Source organism: Chrysochloris asiatica, unplaced genomic scaffold, assembly GCF_000296735.1.
Source record: "Chrysochloris asiatica unplaced genomic scaffold, ChrAsi1.0 scaffold00271, whole genome shotgun sequence".
NCBI classification, from domain to species: Eukaryota; Metazoa; Chordata; class Mammalia; order Afrosoricida; family Chrysochloridae; genus Chrysochloris; species Chrysochloris asiatica.
Genome location: NW_006408789.1, coordinates 3,495,443 through 3,510,208, shown reverse-complemented (window position 1 = coordinate 3,510,208; position 14,766 = coordinate 3,495,443). Strand labels below are relative to the sequence as shown.

At 40.5% G+C, this 14,766-nt stretch overlaps 1 protein-coding gene across 1 annotated transcript in view; it reads left to right on the top strand.

Annotated features, from left to right (window-relative positions):
* RGS17 (regulator of G-protein signaling 17) overlaps positions 1 to 13,153 on the top strand; it is a 169,089-nt gene extending 155,936 nt beyond the window's left edge. The window contains exons 4-5 of the mRNA XM_006874355.1: positions 503 to 737; positions 12,532 to 13,153. Of these exons, the coding sequence (XP_006874417.1) occupies positions 503 to 737; positions 12,532 to 12,723 (427 nt within the window). The 3' untranslated portion in view covers positions 12,724 to 13,153. The remainder of the gene's footprint in view (positions 1 to 502; positions 738 to 12,531) is intronic.
* The last annotated feature ends 1,613 nt before the right edge of the window (positions 13,154 to 14,766 follow it).

Here is a 14,766-nt window from a genome sequence, read left to right as displayed (position 1 = left end):
ACGTTATTAGCAGGAAATTATTTCGAAAACAAAACTCAGAAGGGCTGTGTAGCCTGACCAATGCCTCACAGCTTGTCTTCAATTTAACACTACCAGGTGGACCTTCTTACATTTACAGTCCCAGAAACTTCCACCTGGCCACCTAGTTGCTGCCTGAAAAAAAACTGTTCAATTACCACTAAGATGCAAATGGTGGTAAATGTTAATTTGTTACAGAGCCCACAGATATTTGTAACTCTCACTGGGGCAATCCTATAATTTGAGAGTTGACTTTTATAATGGTGGCAGTGGCAGGTGAGGGGGAGGAGGAGTCAAGCAGAGGCTTATGATGGGGAGGAGCTTAGGAATCATTTAAATCATTCCACAAGGACACTCTCTAGCCTACAAATCCAGACTAGGTGGCAAAATCTTGACCACTAGATGGCAGCATTGCATAGCATTCTAGCTCTTGGTGTAGCATTTCACACGATCTTTGATAACTTCCTAATTTTTTCCTCTGCAGCCAAAACCCCACTGCTGATGAAGTCTTGTCCTGGTCTCAAAATTTTGACAAGATGATGAAGACACCAGCAGGAAGAAACCTTTTCAGAGAGTTTCTCCGAACAGAATACAGTGAAGAGAATCTCCTCTTCTGGCTTGCATGTGAAGATTTAAAGAAAGAGCAGAACAAAACAGTTATTGAAGAAAAGGCCAGGATAATATATGAAGATTACATTTCTATACTGTCACCAAAAGAGGTAAAGCCCAAGAAAACATTGAGACCTTGTTGTTATTGTTAGGTGCCTTCCAGCTGGTTCTGACTCTTAGCCACCTGATGTATACAGAATGAAATTCTACCGATCAACCTTCATTCTCACAATAGTTTAGCTTAAGCCCAATTCTTCTACCGTCTTCCTTATTCACTGCCCAACTTTCACACACATAGGAGGTCATTGAAAACACCATGGCCTGGGTCAGGCACACCTTAGTCCTCAAACTGGCATCTTTGCTCTTCAATACTTTAAAGAGCCCTTGTACCGCAGATTTACCTAATGCAATACATCCTTTGATTTCACAACTGCTGCTTCCATGAGTGTTGATTGTGAAGGCAAGCAAAATGAAATCAACTTCAATCCTTTCTCCATTTTCTTGATGTTATTGATTGGCCCAGTGGTGAGGATGTTTGTGTTCTTACATTGAGGTGCAACCCATACTGAAGGCTGTGGACTTTGATCTCCAGCTGAAGATCTAGGATGTCCTTAAAGGGACTGGTGTCAGAATTGCATTGTGCAGGGGCATGGGCAGGTTCTAAGATTTTGTTGTTGTTAAGTAAGTGCCTTAGAGTCATTTTGGACTTACAGCCACACTGTATAGGGTTTTGAGAAGTGATTGGTGAGTTTGAACTGCTGACCTTGTGGTTCAAACTGACGTTACAGTCCAGGTCTTTATCCTAAAGTGGCACACTGGGACTCCACTATTACTGGTGATATTATTTCCACTTCCATTTGGGGGATACCCCTGAATATTGGGGCAACAAATGTGTGAGAGGTGAGTTTCCCCACTGTGCTTGGCCCTGTGTCTCTGGATGAACTGAGTGGAAACCCACTTGCTTTTCAGATGCTTGATTAAGAGTGTGTGTGGGGGGGAGAAAGAGTCCCCACTGAATAATTTTCATCTTGTCTAGATGGGGCTGGTTAAAGAGATGGGGATGAGATTCTTATGATTCAATAGTGGCCCTGTGTCTCTGGATGAACTGAGTGGAAACCCACTTGCTTTTCAGATGCTTCATTAAAGCTCAGCTTGCTATTACTACAACTTTCGAGCAGTATTTCCCAAAGCAGTGTTCCTCGGATCACCTGTTGGAGACTACCCAGAATACTTGTGTAAATAGCAAGTTCTTGGGACCTTCCCAGTACTTGTTAATTGTTGGGAACAAATTCCAGGCATGTGCATTTTTAACATACTTTCATATCCAAACCAGTTGGAAAACCTCTGTGGCAGACACACCCGCCCATGGCCCTACCTCCACGTTCCCCTGCCCTGTCCATGTGCTGCTGCTTCACAGAACTAAAGAATGGACCCTTATGACCCATTGCTATTCCTGAGGGAAGGGTTGGGGATGGTACATTTTGGGAACAATGATGTGGAAAGAATCCTAAAGTCCACCAACCATGATTGTTTGGTCTCTGTTGCATATGATTTCAGTAATCGCCAGAACTGTTTGTGGCATCAGATTTTCACCCTAAATTTCCTTCCAGTGGCCTTCAGGGGAAGAAGAGTAATCAATATTTAAGCACACCTGAATGCCCTAAAAAGAATGCTGGTGTGACGAGATGTGGATGCTGGGGCCTGCTGACACACAGGTGTTTTCCAGCAAAATTACGTGGACTTAGCCACTGATTTCAGTCAGTGTTGCTAACTGTAACTCTTTTGACTGTATCCTCCTGGATTCATTTCTTCATGTATACATACATGCATGTGTGGGGTCATTCCGAAAACATTCATTGAGTGTTTCCTACAGGCCAGGCATTGGGCTACATTCTGGGGGTCTGATAGTGAACAAGACAAACACTGGCCTATTTCTTATGGAGCTGAAATTTTACACAGACAAGTCGTGTTGAAAAGTAAAACTACACACTGTGAGGGGTATCCTGATGGGGGCGCCAGAGGCAGAATGATGTCCTTTAGAACAGGAGTAGTTGGTAAGACCTCTCTGAGAAGGTGAAAGTCAAGTTGAATACACAAGTCAGACTCTGAGTGTTTGTACTTTAATTATGATCAATAATTACTTTAACTGGGCTTAAACTTTATTGTTTACACCTAAGCCTATGAACAAGGACATAGGCACAAAGGGCTAGAGCTGAGAGTGAAGCGTCTAGCTGATATGAAGTGAAAAGAGTCGCACAAGAACACCCAAAGTTACAGATAGTACCCATTTGACCTAGCCTCGATGGCTTAATAATCAGAATTCGACTTGTTGTTGTTAGGTGCCATCAAGTCAGTCCCGACTCCTAGCGACCCTATGCACAACAGAATGAAACACTGCCCGATCCTGGGCCAACCTCACAATTATTGCCACCCTTGAGCCCATTGATGCTGCCACTTTGCCAATCCATCTCGCTGGGGGTCTTCCTCTTTTTCTCTGACCCTCCACCTTACCAAACATCATATCCATCTCCAGCGACTGGTCCTTCCTGACAATATGTCCGAAGTATGAGAGACGAAGTTTGGCCATCCTGGCCTCCAAGGAGCACTCTGGCTGCACCATTCTTCCAACACAGATCTGTTGGTTCTTTTGGCAGCCCATGACACTTTCAATATTCTCCTCCAACACCATAACTCAAAAGCAGCAATTCTTCTATGGTCTTCCTTATTCACTGTCCAGCTTTTGCATGCATATGAGGCTATTGAAAATACCATGGCTTGGGTCAGGCACACCTTAGTCCTCAAACTGACATCTTTGCTCTTCAAAACTTTAAAAAGATCTTGTGCAGCAGATTTGCCTAATGCAATACATTGTTTGATTTCCTAACAGCTGCTTCCATGAGTGTTGATAGTTGATCCAAGAAGAATGAAGTCCTTGACAACTTCAATCTTTTCTCCATTGATAAGAGTGTTGTTTATTGAAGTCGACTAGAGGAAGATTAAAAAAAGAACAAAACAATTTTTGTTTTTGATAAAGGAAACTGAGGGTAAATTGCTACAATTTGATGAACTTAACCTATGGAGGTCGTAACTCTAAATACCAACAGAGAGGGAAGGAGTCTTCACATCAAGTATCAATGCTATCCCCTCTGTACACAGAGTCGATAGGGATGGGCAAGTTAGACATTGGCTACCTAAAATGAGGGGGTGATAAAGGCACGAAGTGACTGAATTACAATGTTTCAAGGGGGAGTTTAAGATTATGGAGGGTGGGAAGAAAGAGTCCCCTCTGAATAGTTTTCATCTTGTCTAGATGGGTCTGATTAAAAGAGATGGGAGTAAGATTCTTATGATGCAGTAGTGAGTAATTGTTATCAGGACTAATTGTGACTGTCAAAATTGTAAAGGTAGAAGTTTGGTAAGAAAATGGGGAGTAGTTAATCTTACAGTCCAGAAATAGAGAACCCTAGGACCACCAAGGGAGAAGAGCACAAGCGGAATGGAATGCGAGACCTTATCCAGAGAAGCAGCGACACCAGAGATGGAGGCAGAGATGGGGGCATGGAGAGAGGGAGCAGCTGAGGATTCTAGACTCATGGAAAGAGAGAGACTCATGGAAAGAGAGAGACAAGTCAGCCAGGGGGCAGACTTGCCCAATGTGCCCTTTGGTGGTGTAAATTATTATATATATGCCTGAGTGTTTAAAAAAAAAAAAAGGAGCTAAAATGAATAGAGAGAAATTCTGTTAATTGATGGTACATGGAGGGGATTATAATCATTGTAATGAAACAAGATGTATGGTTTGTTGAATGTAAAACTGATGAACTGCCTGGGAAACTTTCTAAATCCACAATAAAAATCTTTTTTTAAACAAACTTCAGAAAGGTGTGTAATAGTGTTGTATTCTTCCACTATACTTATTCAACATGTATGCTGAGCAAATAGTCTGAGAAGCTGGATTATATGAAGAAAAATGTGGCATCGGGTTCGGAGGAAAACTCATTAACAACCTGCGATTTGCAGATGATACAACCTTGCTTGCTGAAAGTGAAGAGGACTTAAAATACTTACTGATGAACATCAAAGACCACAGCCTTCAATATGGATTACGTCTCAATGTAAAGAAAACAAAAATCCTCACCACTAGACCAATAAACAACATTCTTATCAGTGGAGAAAAGATTGAAGTTGTCAAGGACTTCATTCTTCTTGGATCAACCATCAACACTCATGGAAGCAGCCGTCAAGAAATCAAACAACGTATTGCATTAAGCAAATCTGCTGTACAAGACCTTTTTAAAGTGTTGAAGAGCAAAGATGTCAACTTGAGGACTAAGGTACACCTGACCCAAGCCATGGTATTTTCAATAGCCTCATATGCATGTGAAAGCTGGACTGTGAATAAGAAAGACCATAAAGATTTACAGCCTCAGAAACCCTGTACAGGGTCGCTATGAGTTGGAACCGACTCCACAGCACATAACAACAACAACAAGTAGAAGAATGATGCTTTTGAGTTATGGTGTTGGAGGAGAATATTGAAAGTGCCATGGGCTACCAAAAGAACCAACAGATCTGTGTTGGAAGAAGTGCTGCCAGAGGGCTCCTTAGAGGCCAGGATGGCCAAACTTCGTCTCTCATACTTCAGACATATTGTCAGGAGAAGGATATCATGTTTGGTAAGGTGGAGGGTCAGAGAAAAAGAGGAAGACCCACAGTGGAATTGATTGGCAAAGTGGCAGCATCAATGGGCTCAAGTTTGGCAACAATGGTGAGGTTGGCCCAGGATTGGGCAGTGTTTCATTCTGTTGTGTATAAGGTCGCTATGAGTCGGTACTGACTTGATGGCACCTAACAACAACATGGCACTGTGGTGGGTTAATGCACTGGACTGCAAAGTTGATTTGAAATGCAAGTTTGGCAGTTCAAACTCACCAGCCACTCATCGGAAAACCTATACAACCCCCTTATGGTTCAGAACCAACTCTACAGGACACAACAACAACAATCTATAAGTCGTTTTTTCAAACGCCTACAGCAGTCCTGGTGTGGTACTATGGGTTAATCAGCGGAACTGGAATATCGATTTGAACTGCAAAGTTAGTGGTTCAAGCTCACCAGCTGCTCCTAGGAAACCCTATACAGGGTCGCTGTGGGTCGACCCAACTTGATGAAGGATCTCTGGTGTTGCACTGTTGGTTCATGCACTGGACTGCAAGTCAGTTAGAACCACAAGACCGGCAGTTCAAGTTCACCAGCTGCTCCTCAGAAACCCTATATAGGGTTGTGATGGGTCCGAACCAATTCGATGGCACTTCCCAACAACAGCAATCAGACCTTGTTCTGTTGTATTCCATAAAGTTTTCATTGGTTGGTTTTTAAAAGTAGATCACTAGGCCTTTCTTCCTAATCTTACTCAAGAAGTTGGCTACCATGGATGTTGCTGGTATTTGAAATAGTGGTGGCATAGCCTGTAGCATCACATTCACCCACAAGCACAGATCAGTACAACAGGCTGTCAAACAGTAGCCAGTAAAATTAACACTGTATGTAATTAACCAGGCTCTCTCAAGCCCCACTAGTACTATTCCACCGTCTTCAATCTCCCCACTGTTACCTCCATTCTCTTATTGAACCTGGAGCCTGCGTTGCATTGTCCTCCCCAACTACTTTGTAGAGTTGCCAGGAGACTTTTTTAATTATTATTTTTATGTTTGCACAGATCACTAGCTTTGCTTTTTCACTTGCTCCCTGTGGGGAATGAATGCTTTCAGGTCCAGACACACCCATCACAGTCAGTTCAGCTTTGTAAAGCTTCAGCTTCCAGCCCTGCTAAAACTTCCAGGGAATTGCTACCAGATCTGGGGTCCTCTCTTGGGCTCTAACTACCCCAGAGAATCGTCTTCATTTTTGTTAGTGCTGCAACACCCTCTTAAACCCTCAACTGTGAGTCTAAGGAACTAAGTAGAGAATTTCCATTGTCCAAAGACAACTCCTGTTCTGTGCTCTGCAACTTTCTCTTCCGTTAGGATGAGTTAGTTGGTTGGTTGGCTATGTTCCATGGAGTCGGTTCCGACTCATAGCGACCCTGTCTAAGGTTTCTGAGGTTGTAAATCTTTATGGGAGCAATTGGTGGATTAAACTGCTGACCTTGTGACTCAATTCAGTGCTCATTCCACAGAGCCACTGGGCCCATTGTACTTTTATTTCACTATTGTTTTTCACTATGAAATTTTAGCATATTAAATAACAATGAGGACTCCAGACATTTCATCATTTGAGTTTTTTTACTTGTCTGTCTTAGGATGGGCACCTTTTATGCCATATTTCATTATACTGTCATCTTTTTTAATGACTTTTTCTTGATCACAAATCTGACATGACCTTCTCCTTTGAATCAAAAAAATGCTCTCAAGTTGAAAAGTACAAGTACCAGTTAGAAGAAGAACTCTAGAGTAGGATCAGCGCTGGACTGCGAACCACAGGTCGGCAGTTCAAACCTACCAGCTGCTCCTCAGCCCTATGCATGGTCGCTATGAGTCGGAACTGACTCGATGGCATTTAACAACAACAACAACAATCATAACAGAATAAAATGGATCAGTTTAAATTCCAATGTCATTATTTTCCTGTTGAGTAGAAACACAAAGGTATTTTTAGAAAAAATAGAAAGCTGTGTGTGTGGGGGGGTAACTCATTTAGTTTATGTTTTTATTTGTATGCTTACTGATGACTTCATGTGGCAATAACACAGAAAATAGAACCTAAGTGAGCCATTTCTAGAAAATTCCTTTTTTGTAAGTTTTGATTACAAAATTACTCAACGCCAGAACACCTAATCAGCATGCTGTAGTAGGAAGAGTCAGAAGGTTAACATTGTAGCACTACAAGATACAATTCTGTTGACCTTGGTCAAGTTATGTTATCTCCTTGTAGAATGGTGCCTACTAGCCTTGTGGCTAAGGAGCTCTGGTAGCGCAGTGGTTACAAGTCAGGTTGCTAACCTCAAATGTCAGCAGTTTGAACTATCAGCCATTTTGCGGGAGAAAGATGAGGCTTCTTGTTCCTCTAAAGATTTACAGCCTCAGAAACCCTATACAGGGTCACTAGGAGTCAGAACCAACTCCACGGCACATTACCACCACCATTCATATGGCTAAAGAATTGTGAGACTCATTATGATATGTTAGGACTGCTTTATAAACAATAAAGTTTAAGCCCAGTTAAACTTTGATCATAATTAAAGGACAAACACTCAGAGTCTGACTTGTGTATTCAACTTGATTTTCACCTTCTCAGAGAGGCCTTACCGACTACTCCTGTTCTAAAGGACGTCATTCTGCCTCTGGCGCCCCCATCAGGATACCCCTCATGGTGTGTAGTTTTACTTTTCAACACGACTTGTCTGTGTAAAATTTCAGCTCCATAAGAAATAGGCCAGGGTTTGTCTTGTTCACTATCAGACCCCCAGAATGTAGCCCAATGCCTGGCCTGTAGGAAACACTCAATGAATGTTTTCGGAATGACCCCACACATGCATGTATGTATCCATGAAGAAATGAATCCAGGAGCATACAGTCAAAAGAGTTACAGTTAGCAACACTGACTGAAATCAGTGGCTAAGTCCACGTAATTTTGCTGGAAAACACCTGTGTGTCAGCAGGCCCCAGCATCCACATCTCGTCACACCAGCATTCTTTTTAGGGCATTCAGGTGTGCTTAAATATTGATTACTCTTCTTCCCCTGAAGGCCACTGGAAGGAAATTTAGGGTGAAAATCTGATGCCACAAACAGTTCTGGCGATTACTGAAATCATATGCAACAGAGACCGAACAATCATGGTTGGTGGACTTTAGGATTCTTTCCACATCATTGTTCCCAAAATGTACCATCCCCAACCCTTCCCTCAGGAATAGCAATGGGTCATAAGGGTCCATTCTTTAGTTCTGTGAAGCAGCAGCACATGGACAGGGCAGGGGAACGTGGAGGTAGGGCCATGGGCGGGTGTGTCTGCCACAGAGGTTTTCCAGCTGGTTTGGATATGAAAGTATGTTAAAAATGCACATGCCTGGAATTTGTTCCCAACAATTAACAAGTACTGGGAAGGTCCCAAGAACTTGCTATTTACACAAGTATTCTGGGTAGTCTCCAACAGGTGATCCGAGGAACACCGCTTTGGGAAATACTGCTCGAAAGTTGTAGTAATAGCAAGCTGAGCTTAATTAAGCATCTGAAAAGCAAGTGGGTTTCCACTCAGTTCATCCAGAGACACAGGACCACTATTGAATCATAAGAATCTTATCCCCATCTCTTTAACCAGCCCCATCTAGACAAGATGAAAATTATTCAGTGGGGACTCTTTCTCCCCCCCACACACACTCTTAAACTAAACTCCCCCTTGAAACTTTGTAAGCCAGTCACTTCGTGCCTTTATAGCCCCCTCATTTTAGGTAGCCAGTGTCTAAGTTGCCCATCCCTATCTGGCCTGTGTACAGAGGGCATAGCATTGATACTGGTGTGAAGACTCCTTCCCTCTCTGTTCTTGATATGAAGACTCCTGCCATCTCTGGTATAGCACTATAGGATAAACACTGAACTTCTAACCCAAAGTTGGTGGGTGGTGTAGACCCACCAGCTGCTCCTTGGAAACCCTATACAGGGTCACTGTAAGTCGGAACTAACTGAACAGCACTTAACCACAATGACATTTTGCAGTGGGGCATAATTCAACCCATGACAAATTTATATTTATAGACGGTCCACATTCTGAAGTATAAAGATGACGCAAGGTGAAATTCTAGATTGTTCTGCACATGGGGTTTATCCCTCCTACACTTCTTTAAATGGACAACTTTCAGATAATCAGGTCTTAAGGTAAATATTTTATTTTCTACATGGAAATACCATATGCATGTTTGTTACAGATTACAAAACATTGAACATCGCGACTTTCTCTACCTTGTTTCAAAAACCCAAAACCGAGCTCCATGCTGTGGAGATTCTGACTCATAGCGACCCTGTCTAGGGTTTCTGAGGTTGTAAATCTTTATGGGAGCAGAAAGCCCCATGTTTCTCCTCATCTATAGGAGCAATTGGTGGGTTTAAACTGCTGACCTGTGACTCAAGCCAGTGCTTATTCCACAGAGCCACCAGGACCTTTATACTTTATTTCATTTTTTTTCACTTTAAAATTTTTTAAATATTAAGTAGGCAATGAGGACTCCAGACATTTCATCATCTGAGTTTTTTTACTCGTCTGTCTTAGGATGGGCACCCTTTATGCCATATTTCATTATACTGTCATTTTTTTAATGACTCTTTTTCTTGATCACAAATCTGACATGACCTTCTCCATTGAATCAAAAAAAAAAAAAAAATGCTGTCAATTTGAAAAGTGCGAGTACCAGTTAGAAGAAGACCTCTAGAGTAGGGTCAGCAGTGGACTGCGAACCACAGGTCGGCAGTTCAAACCCACCAGCTGCTCCTCAGAAGCCCTATGCAGGGTCCCTATGAGTCGGAACTGACTCGATGGCATTTAACAACAACAACAACAATCATCACAGAATAAAATGGATCAGTTTCAATTCCAATGTCATTATTTTCCTGTTGAGTAGAAACACAAAGGTATTTTTAGAAAAAATAGAAAGCTGTGTGTGTGTTGTGGGGGGGAAACTCTCATTTAGTTTATGTTTTTATTTGTGTACTTACTGAAGACTTCATGTGGCAATAACACAGAAAATAGAACCTAAGTGAGCCATTTCTAGAAAAATCCTTTAAAAAAAAAAAAAGACTTTCTAACAAAGAAGAATATATGAGTTCAGCCAAGAAAGATGAATTTTTTTGTGGATCTAGCCAAAGCACTGAAATTTAGTCTGGATCATCACCCTGACAAATCCTCCCATAACAGTCAACTGCGCGGTGTATCAGTCACATAGTACAAACCCACATGGTCTGTTGTTGTTGTTGTTAAGTACCACTGAGTCAATTCCAACCCATAGCTACCCTGTATAGGGTTTCTAAGGAGCAGCTGGTGGGCTTGACCCACCAAACTTGCGGTTCAAACAGCTTTGCAGTTTGGTGCATTAGTCTACAGCGTCACACCAGGATTGTACATGGTCTGTAGAACTCAGGACTTTGTGAGCATCAGATGGAATCGGGGCGACTTCAGTCACTTGGGATTCCTTCAAACCCCAGACTAATCCAGTGGGTAGGAAAAGAAGCCAGAACCAAGAAGTCTTCTGCAAAATGTTTCAATATAAATATGGGAAGTTTGAGTCGATTTGGGTATACGGAAAGACAATTACTATTGTAGCTGTTGCTAAGTGTCATCAAGTTAGTTCTGACTCACAGCAACCCTGTATAGAGTTTTGGAGGAGCAGCTGGTGAGTTTGAATCATTAACCTTGTGGTTAGCAGTTCAGTGCAATAACTACAGTACCACACCAATGCCCTTTGATGTTGTTAAATGCCATCGATTTGGTTCCAACTCTTAGCGACCTAGTATAGGGTTTCTGAGGAACAGCTGGTGGGTTTGAACTGCAGTGAACAGTCCAGTGCCCTTCATAGGAGCCATCGAGTCGGTACCGACCTATAACAACCTTACGCACAGCAGAACGAAACACTGCCTGATCCTGGGCCAACCTCACAATTGTTGACACACTTGAACCCATTGATGCTGCCACTTGGCCACTCCATCTCGTTGGATGTCTTCCTCTTTTTCTCTGACCTTCCACCTTACCAAACATGATATCCTTCTCCAGTGACTGGTCCCTCCTGACAATATGTCTGAAGTATGAGAGACTTCCTTGCTTAATAGTAAAGATTTAGGAAACCTATTAGGATTCTGAGTGATTGTTTAGCTTATAGGATTTTTTTCTAATGTCATTGATTGGGGGTACCCCCATAACCTCATTACTGTATCTATTTTCCCTCTGCGCTCCTTTCCAGAATATCCTAGTAGTTCCTAACAAAATTGGCATTTAGGGGAAAAGAAGATAATGGAATTATCACAAATTGGCTTTTTTCCTACACTTTTCGAATAACGCTGGATTGATGTACTGGATATTCTGAATCCCTACATTGCCCCTTTCAGTGAGTCCAAGTCACATACTTGTTATTTGACTATTTGAATACTACAGATGTTGTTGTAATACTACAGATGTACCCTGGAGTCAGTTCTAACTCATAGCGACCCTGTACAGGGTTTCTGAGGCTGCACATCTTTATGGGAGCAGAAAGCCTCCTCTTTCTCATGCTGAACAGCTGGTAGTTTTGAACTGCTGACCCTGAGGTTAGCAGCCCAGTTCGTAACCACTATGCTAGCTACCAGAGCTCCTTTGAATACAGATAGCCTTGGGCATTTTCCTATATAAGGATGTTTCCTATTCCTTCCCAGGTAGAGTTTAAGACATGCAGACCACATCTACCAAGTTTACATTTTGCAGTCTGTTTCCTGTGTTTAACGCAGTAGGACTTTTTGGGATGTGAAAGTACAGGGATTTAGCATTTGCTATATGACTCGTTTTTCTAGAGAATTTTCTCTGATGCCAGATTTTTACATTATTTCACTGGAGAGAGTCATTCCCAGAGAACACATAAATAGGAGGAGGTAAATTCATATTATTCCAGATTTTACAATATTAAAGTCCTGAGTGAGTGGATAGAAAAGATGAATCCAATTAAGCCAAGCTATTCGTAGATGAAAATTTTAGCATAAAAGTCTAGTTTAATTCAACCTTCTATGGAGAAAAATATGCAAGGTTACATCGCCTCTGAAAATAGGGCCTCAAATTTTTTTAGGTAGTTGGATTTACTCTTTGAAATTTAACTCCAGTTTCGCAAGCCTGTATTCCTTGAGTGAAGCTATTTTAGGGAAAACCCAGTAATGTATCTGTTCTTCCTTTTTAGGTCAGTCTGGATTCTCGAGTTAGAGAGGTGATCAATAGAAATCTGTTGGATCCGAATCCTCACATGTATGAAGATGCTCAACTCCAGATCTATACCTTAATGCACCGAGATTCTTTCCCAAGGTTTTTGAACTCTCAAATTTATAAGTCTCTAGTTGAAAGTACTGCTGCTGGCTCTGCTTCTGAGTCTTAATTTTCATTTAAAACAACAAAAAAAATGATTTTGGAGGTCTGGGATGGGAAGTGAAATTAGTTAAATAACCGGGGGGGGGGACAGAGTTCCCAGAGAATGAGAATTTAGCATTCCTCAGGCGACTGTGAACACAGTACCACCATTCTGGTCTTTGTCTCCATTTTTATCAAGGTTATTCATGGTTCAGTTTGGAAAAAATACCACTTCCAACCAATGAATTGCCAAATTGAGTTTGTTTTATTCAACAATCCATTCTACTTGCAAGCAAACTGTATTTGTACTCCTAGAAGAGTCTCCTAGTGTACTACCAGACACTGCATGTCCGCAGTAACTGCATCCTTTCCGTGTAGTTGTTGTAATTAATAGTTACCCCAAATGGCATAACTTATATCTGTATTTAAGGACTTTTGTGCAATATGGTCTTATAGAAATACTTGCCAAAAACTGGCTGTGGTTTGCATTTTTTAACTTCATCTAAGACAGAGAAAGCCAATTTTTAAAAAATGTATCAATGGTATCCAACATACTATATATACTGTGTTCAGTACACTAATTTTGAAGCCAATATTTCTGTACATGAAAAAAAAGAGCGATTTATAACTGTTTGTTGGGAAAATCCTAATGGGGGAAGGGGGAGGGGGGCTCTTGTTCACTGCCAAAACTGTGGCATTTTCATTACAGAAGTGTTTGCTATGTAAAATAAATAAACAAACAAGAAGGGGAAAAAAAGCACAAAACAATTTGAAGCTAGCCTATCTCAATGACAAATCAATGATCGATCATGTTTTTAATTGTAACCGAAAAAAAATGTATATATCAGATGTCCAATACTGTAATTAATTTATTATTATTAAAGACTGGCTCTCCAGTTCTAAAATGGTTGTGTAAAGATATGTATTTCATGAAGAGATTGACAAAGAAGTCTGACAATTTAGTTTTGGAATATAAAGAGTTTAATAAAGGAACGCCTACATGTAGCATACATCGTTTGAATGAACAACATTCTGTCTGAGGGTATATTTTCCTTGAAAGTGAAAGCCAATGAAAAGCTAAGTTTTTAACCAAGAGACGTTTTATATGGGTTATGAAGATGATTCTCTACTTCAGACCTTAACTGTTTTCACATCAGTATCGTAAGAGTCATTTATTTTATAAATGTTCAAACCAGACTCTTAACTCATCCATAATTATAAGGCACTATAGTGCTTCAAATCTTCTAGATGCCATATGATTCTTTTATAAGTACCACTGAATCTTGAAGACAAAATACTTGCCTGGCATTAGCATGTACTTTTGACATTTAACAAAACAGAAATGTACAAAAAATAATACTAACCATTGTCATGTTTATATCAAATGTTACATTTGAATATTAAGGTCCACCGGAGGCTATTTTTTAAATCATAACCTGAATGAATATAACACTGAGTAACCTAAAATGAAAGTTTTAAAAAATATTTATATCTACTGAGAACACTGGCCTTATATTAAGGATGATATTAAAATTACAGGTTTTTCTTTGTCATTTTTTTTAACTACCTCTCATTTTTTAATTTATTAAGCATATTTTTTAAAACAACAAGTTTGGGATTTTTTTTTTCAATTTATTTTACTTGAAGGCTGGCATTGTAAGTTTCTTTTTCCATAAACTTAAAACACTGAAGGAATTGGTTGTTGTTTTTTTAAAAATGAACTTGATTTTCTAGCTTATATAGAATTCAGGATATATGATTAAAAGGGCTATTATCTATTCCCTATGCAAATATTTTAACTGTTGCTGTGTTTGAGGAAATGGGATTCAAAAAAACGTTTGCAGAGTAGAAAACACTATGTTCTGTTTACATTGGACTTGTTGACGTTCCTGCCACACTCAGCACTTTTAAATACATTATTTATGAAAATGTAGTTAAAATACAAGATAGGAACTATTTATAATGATCATTTCTTTTAATAAATGCCTGTTTTGTCTGAAAGTGTTACTGTGTTAAGACATATTTTATCCATGTCAATGAGATATTTACTATTTGAATAATAGTTTTCAGT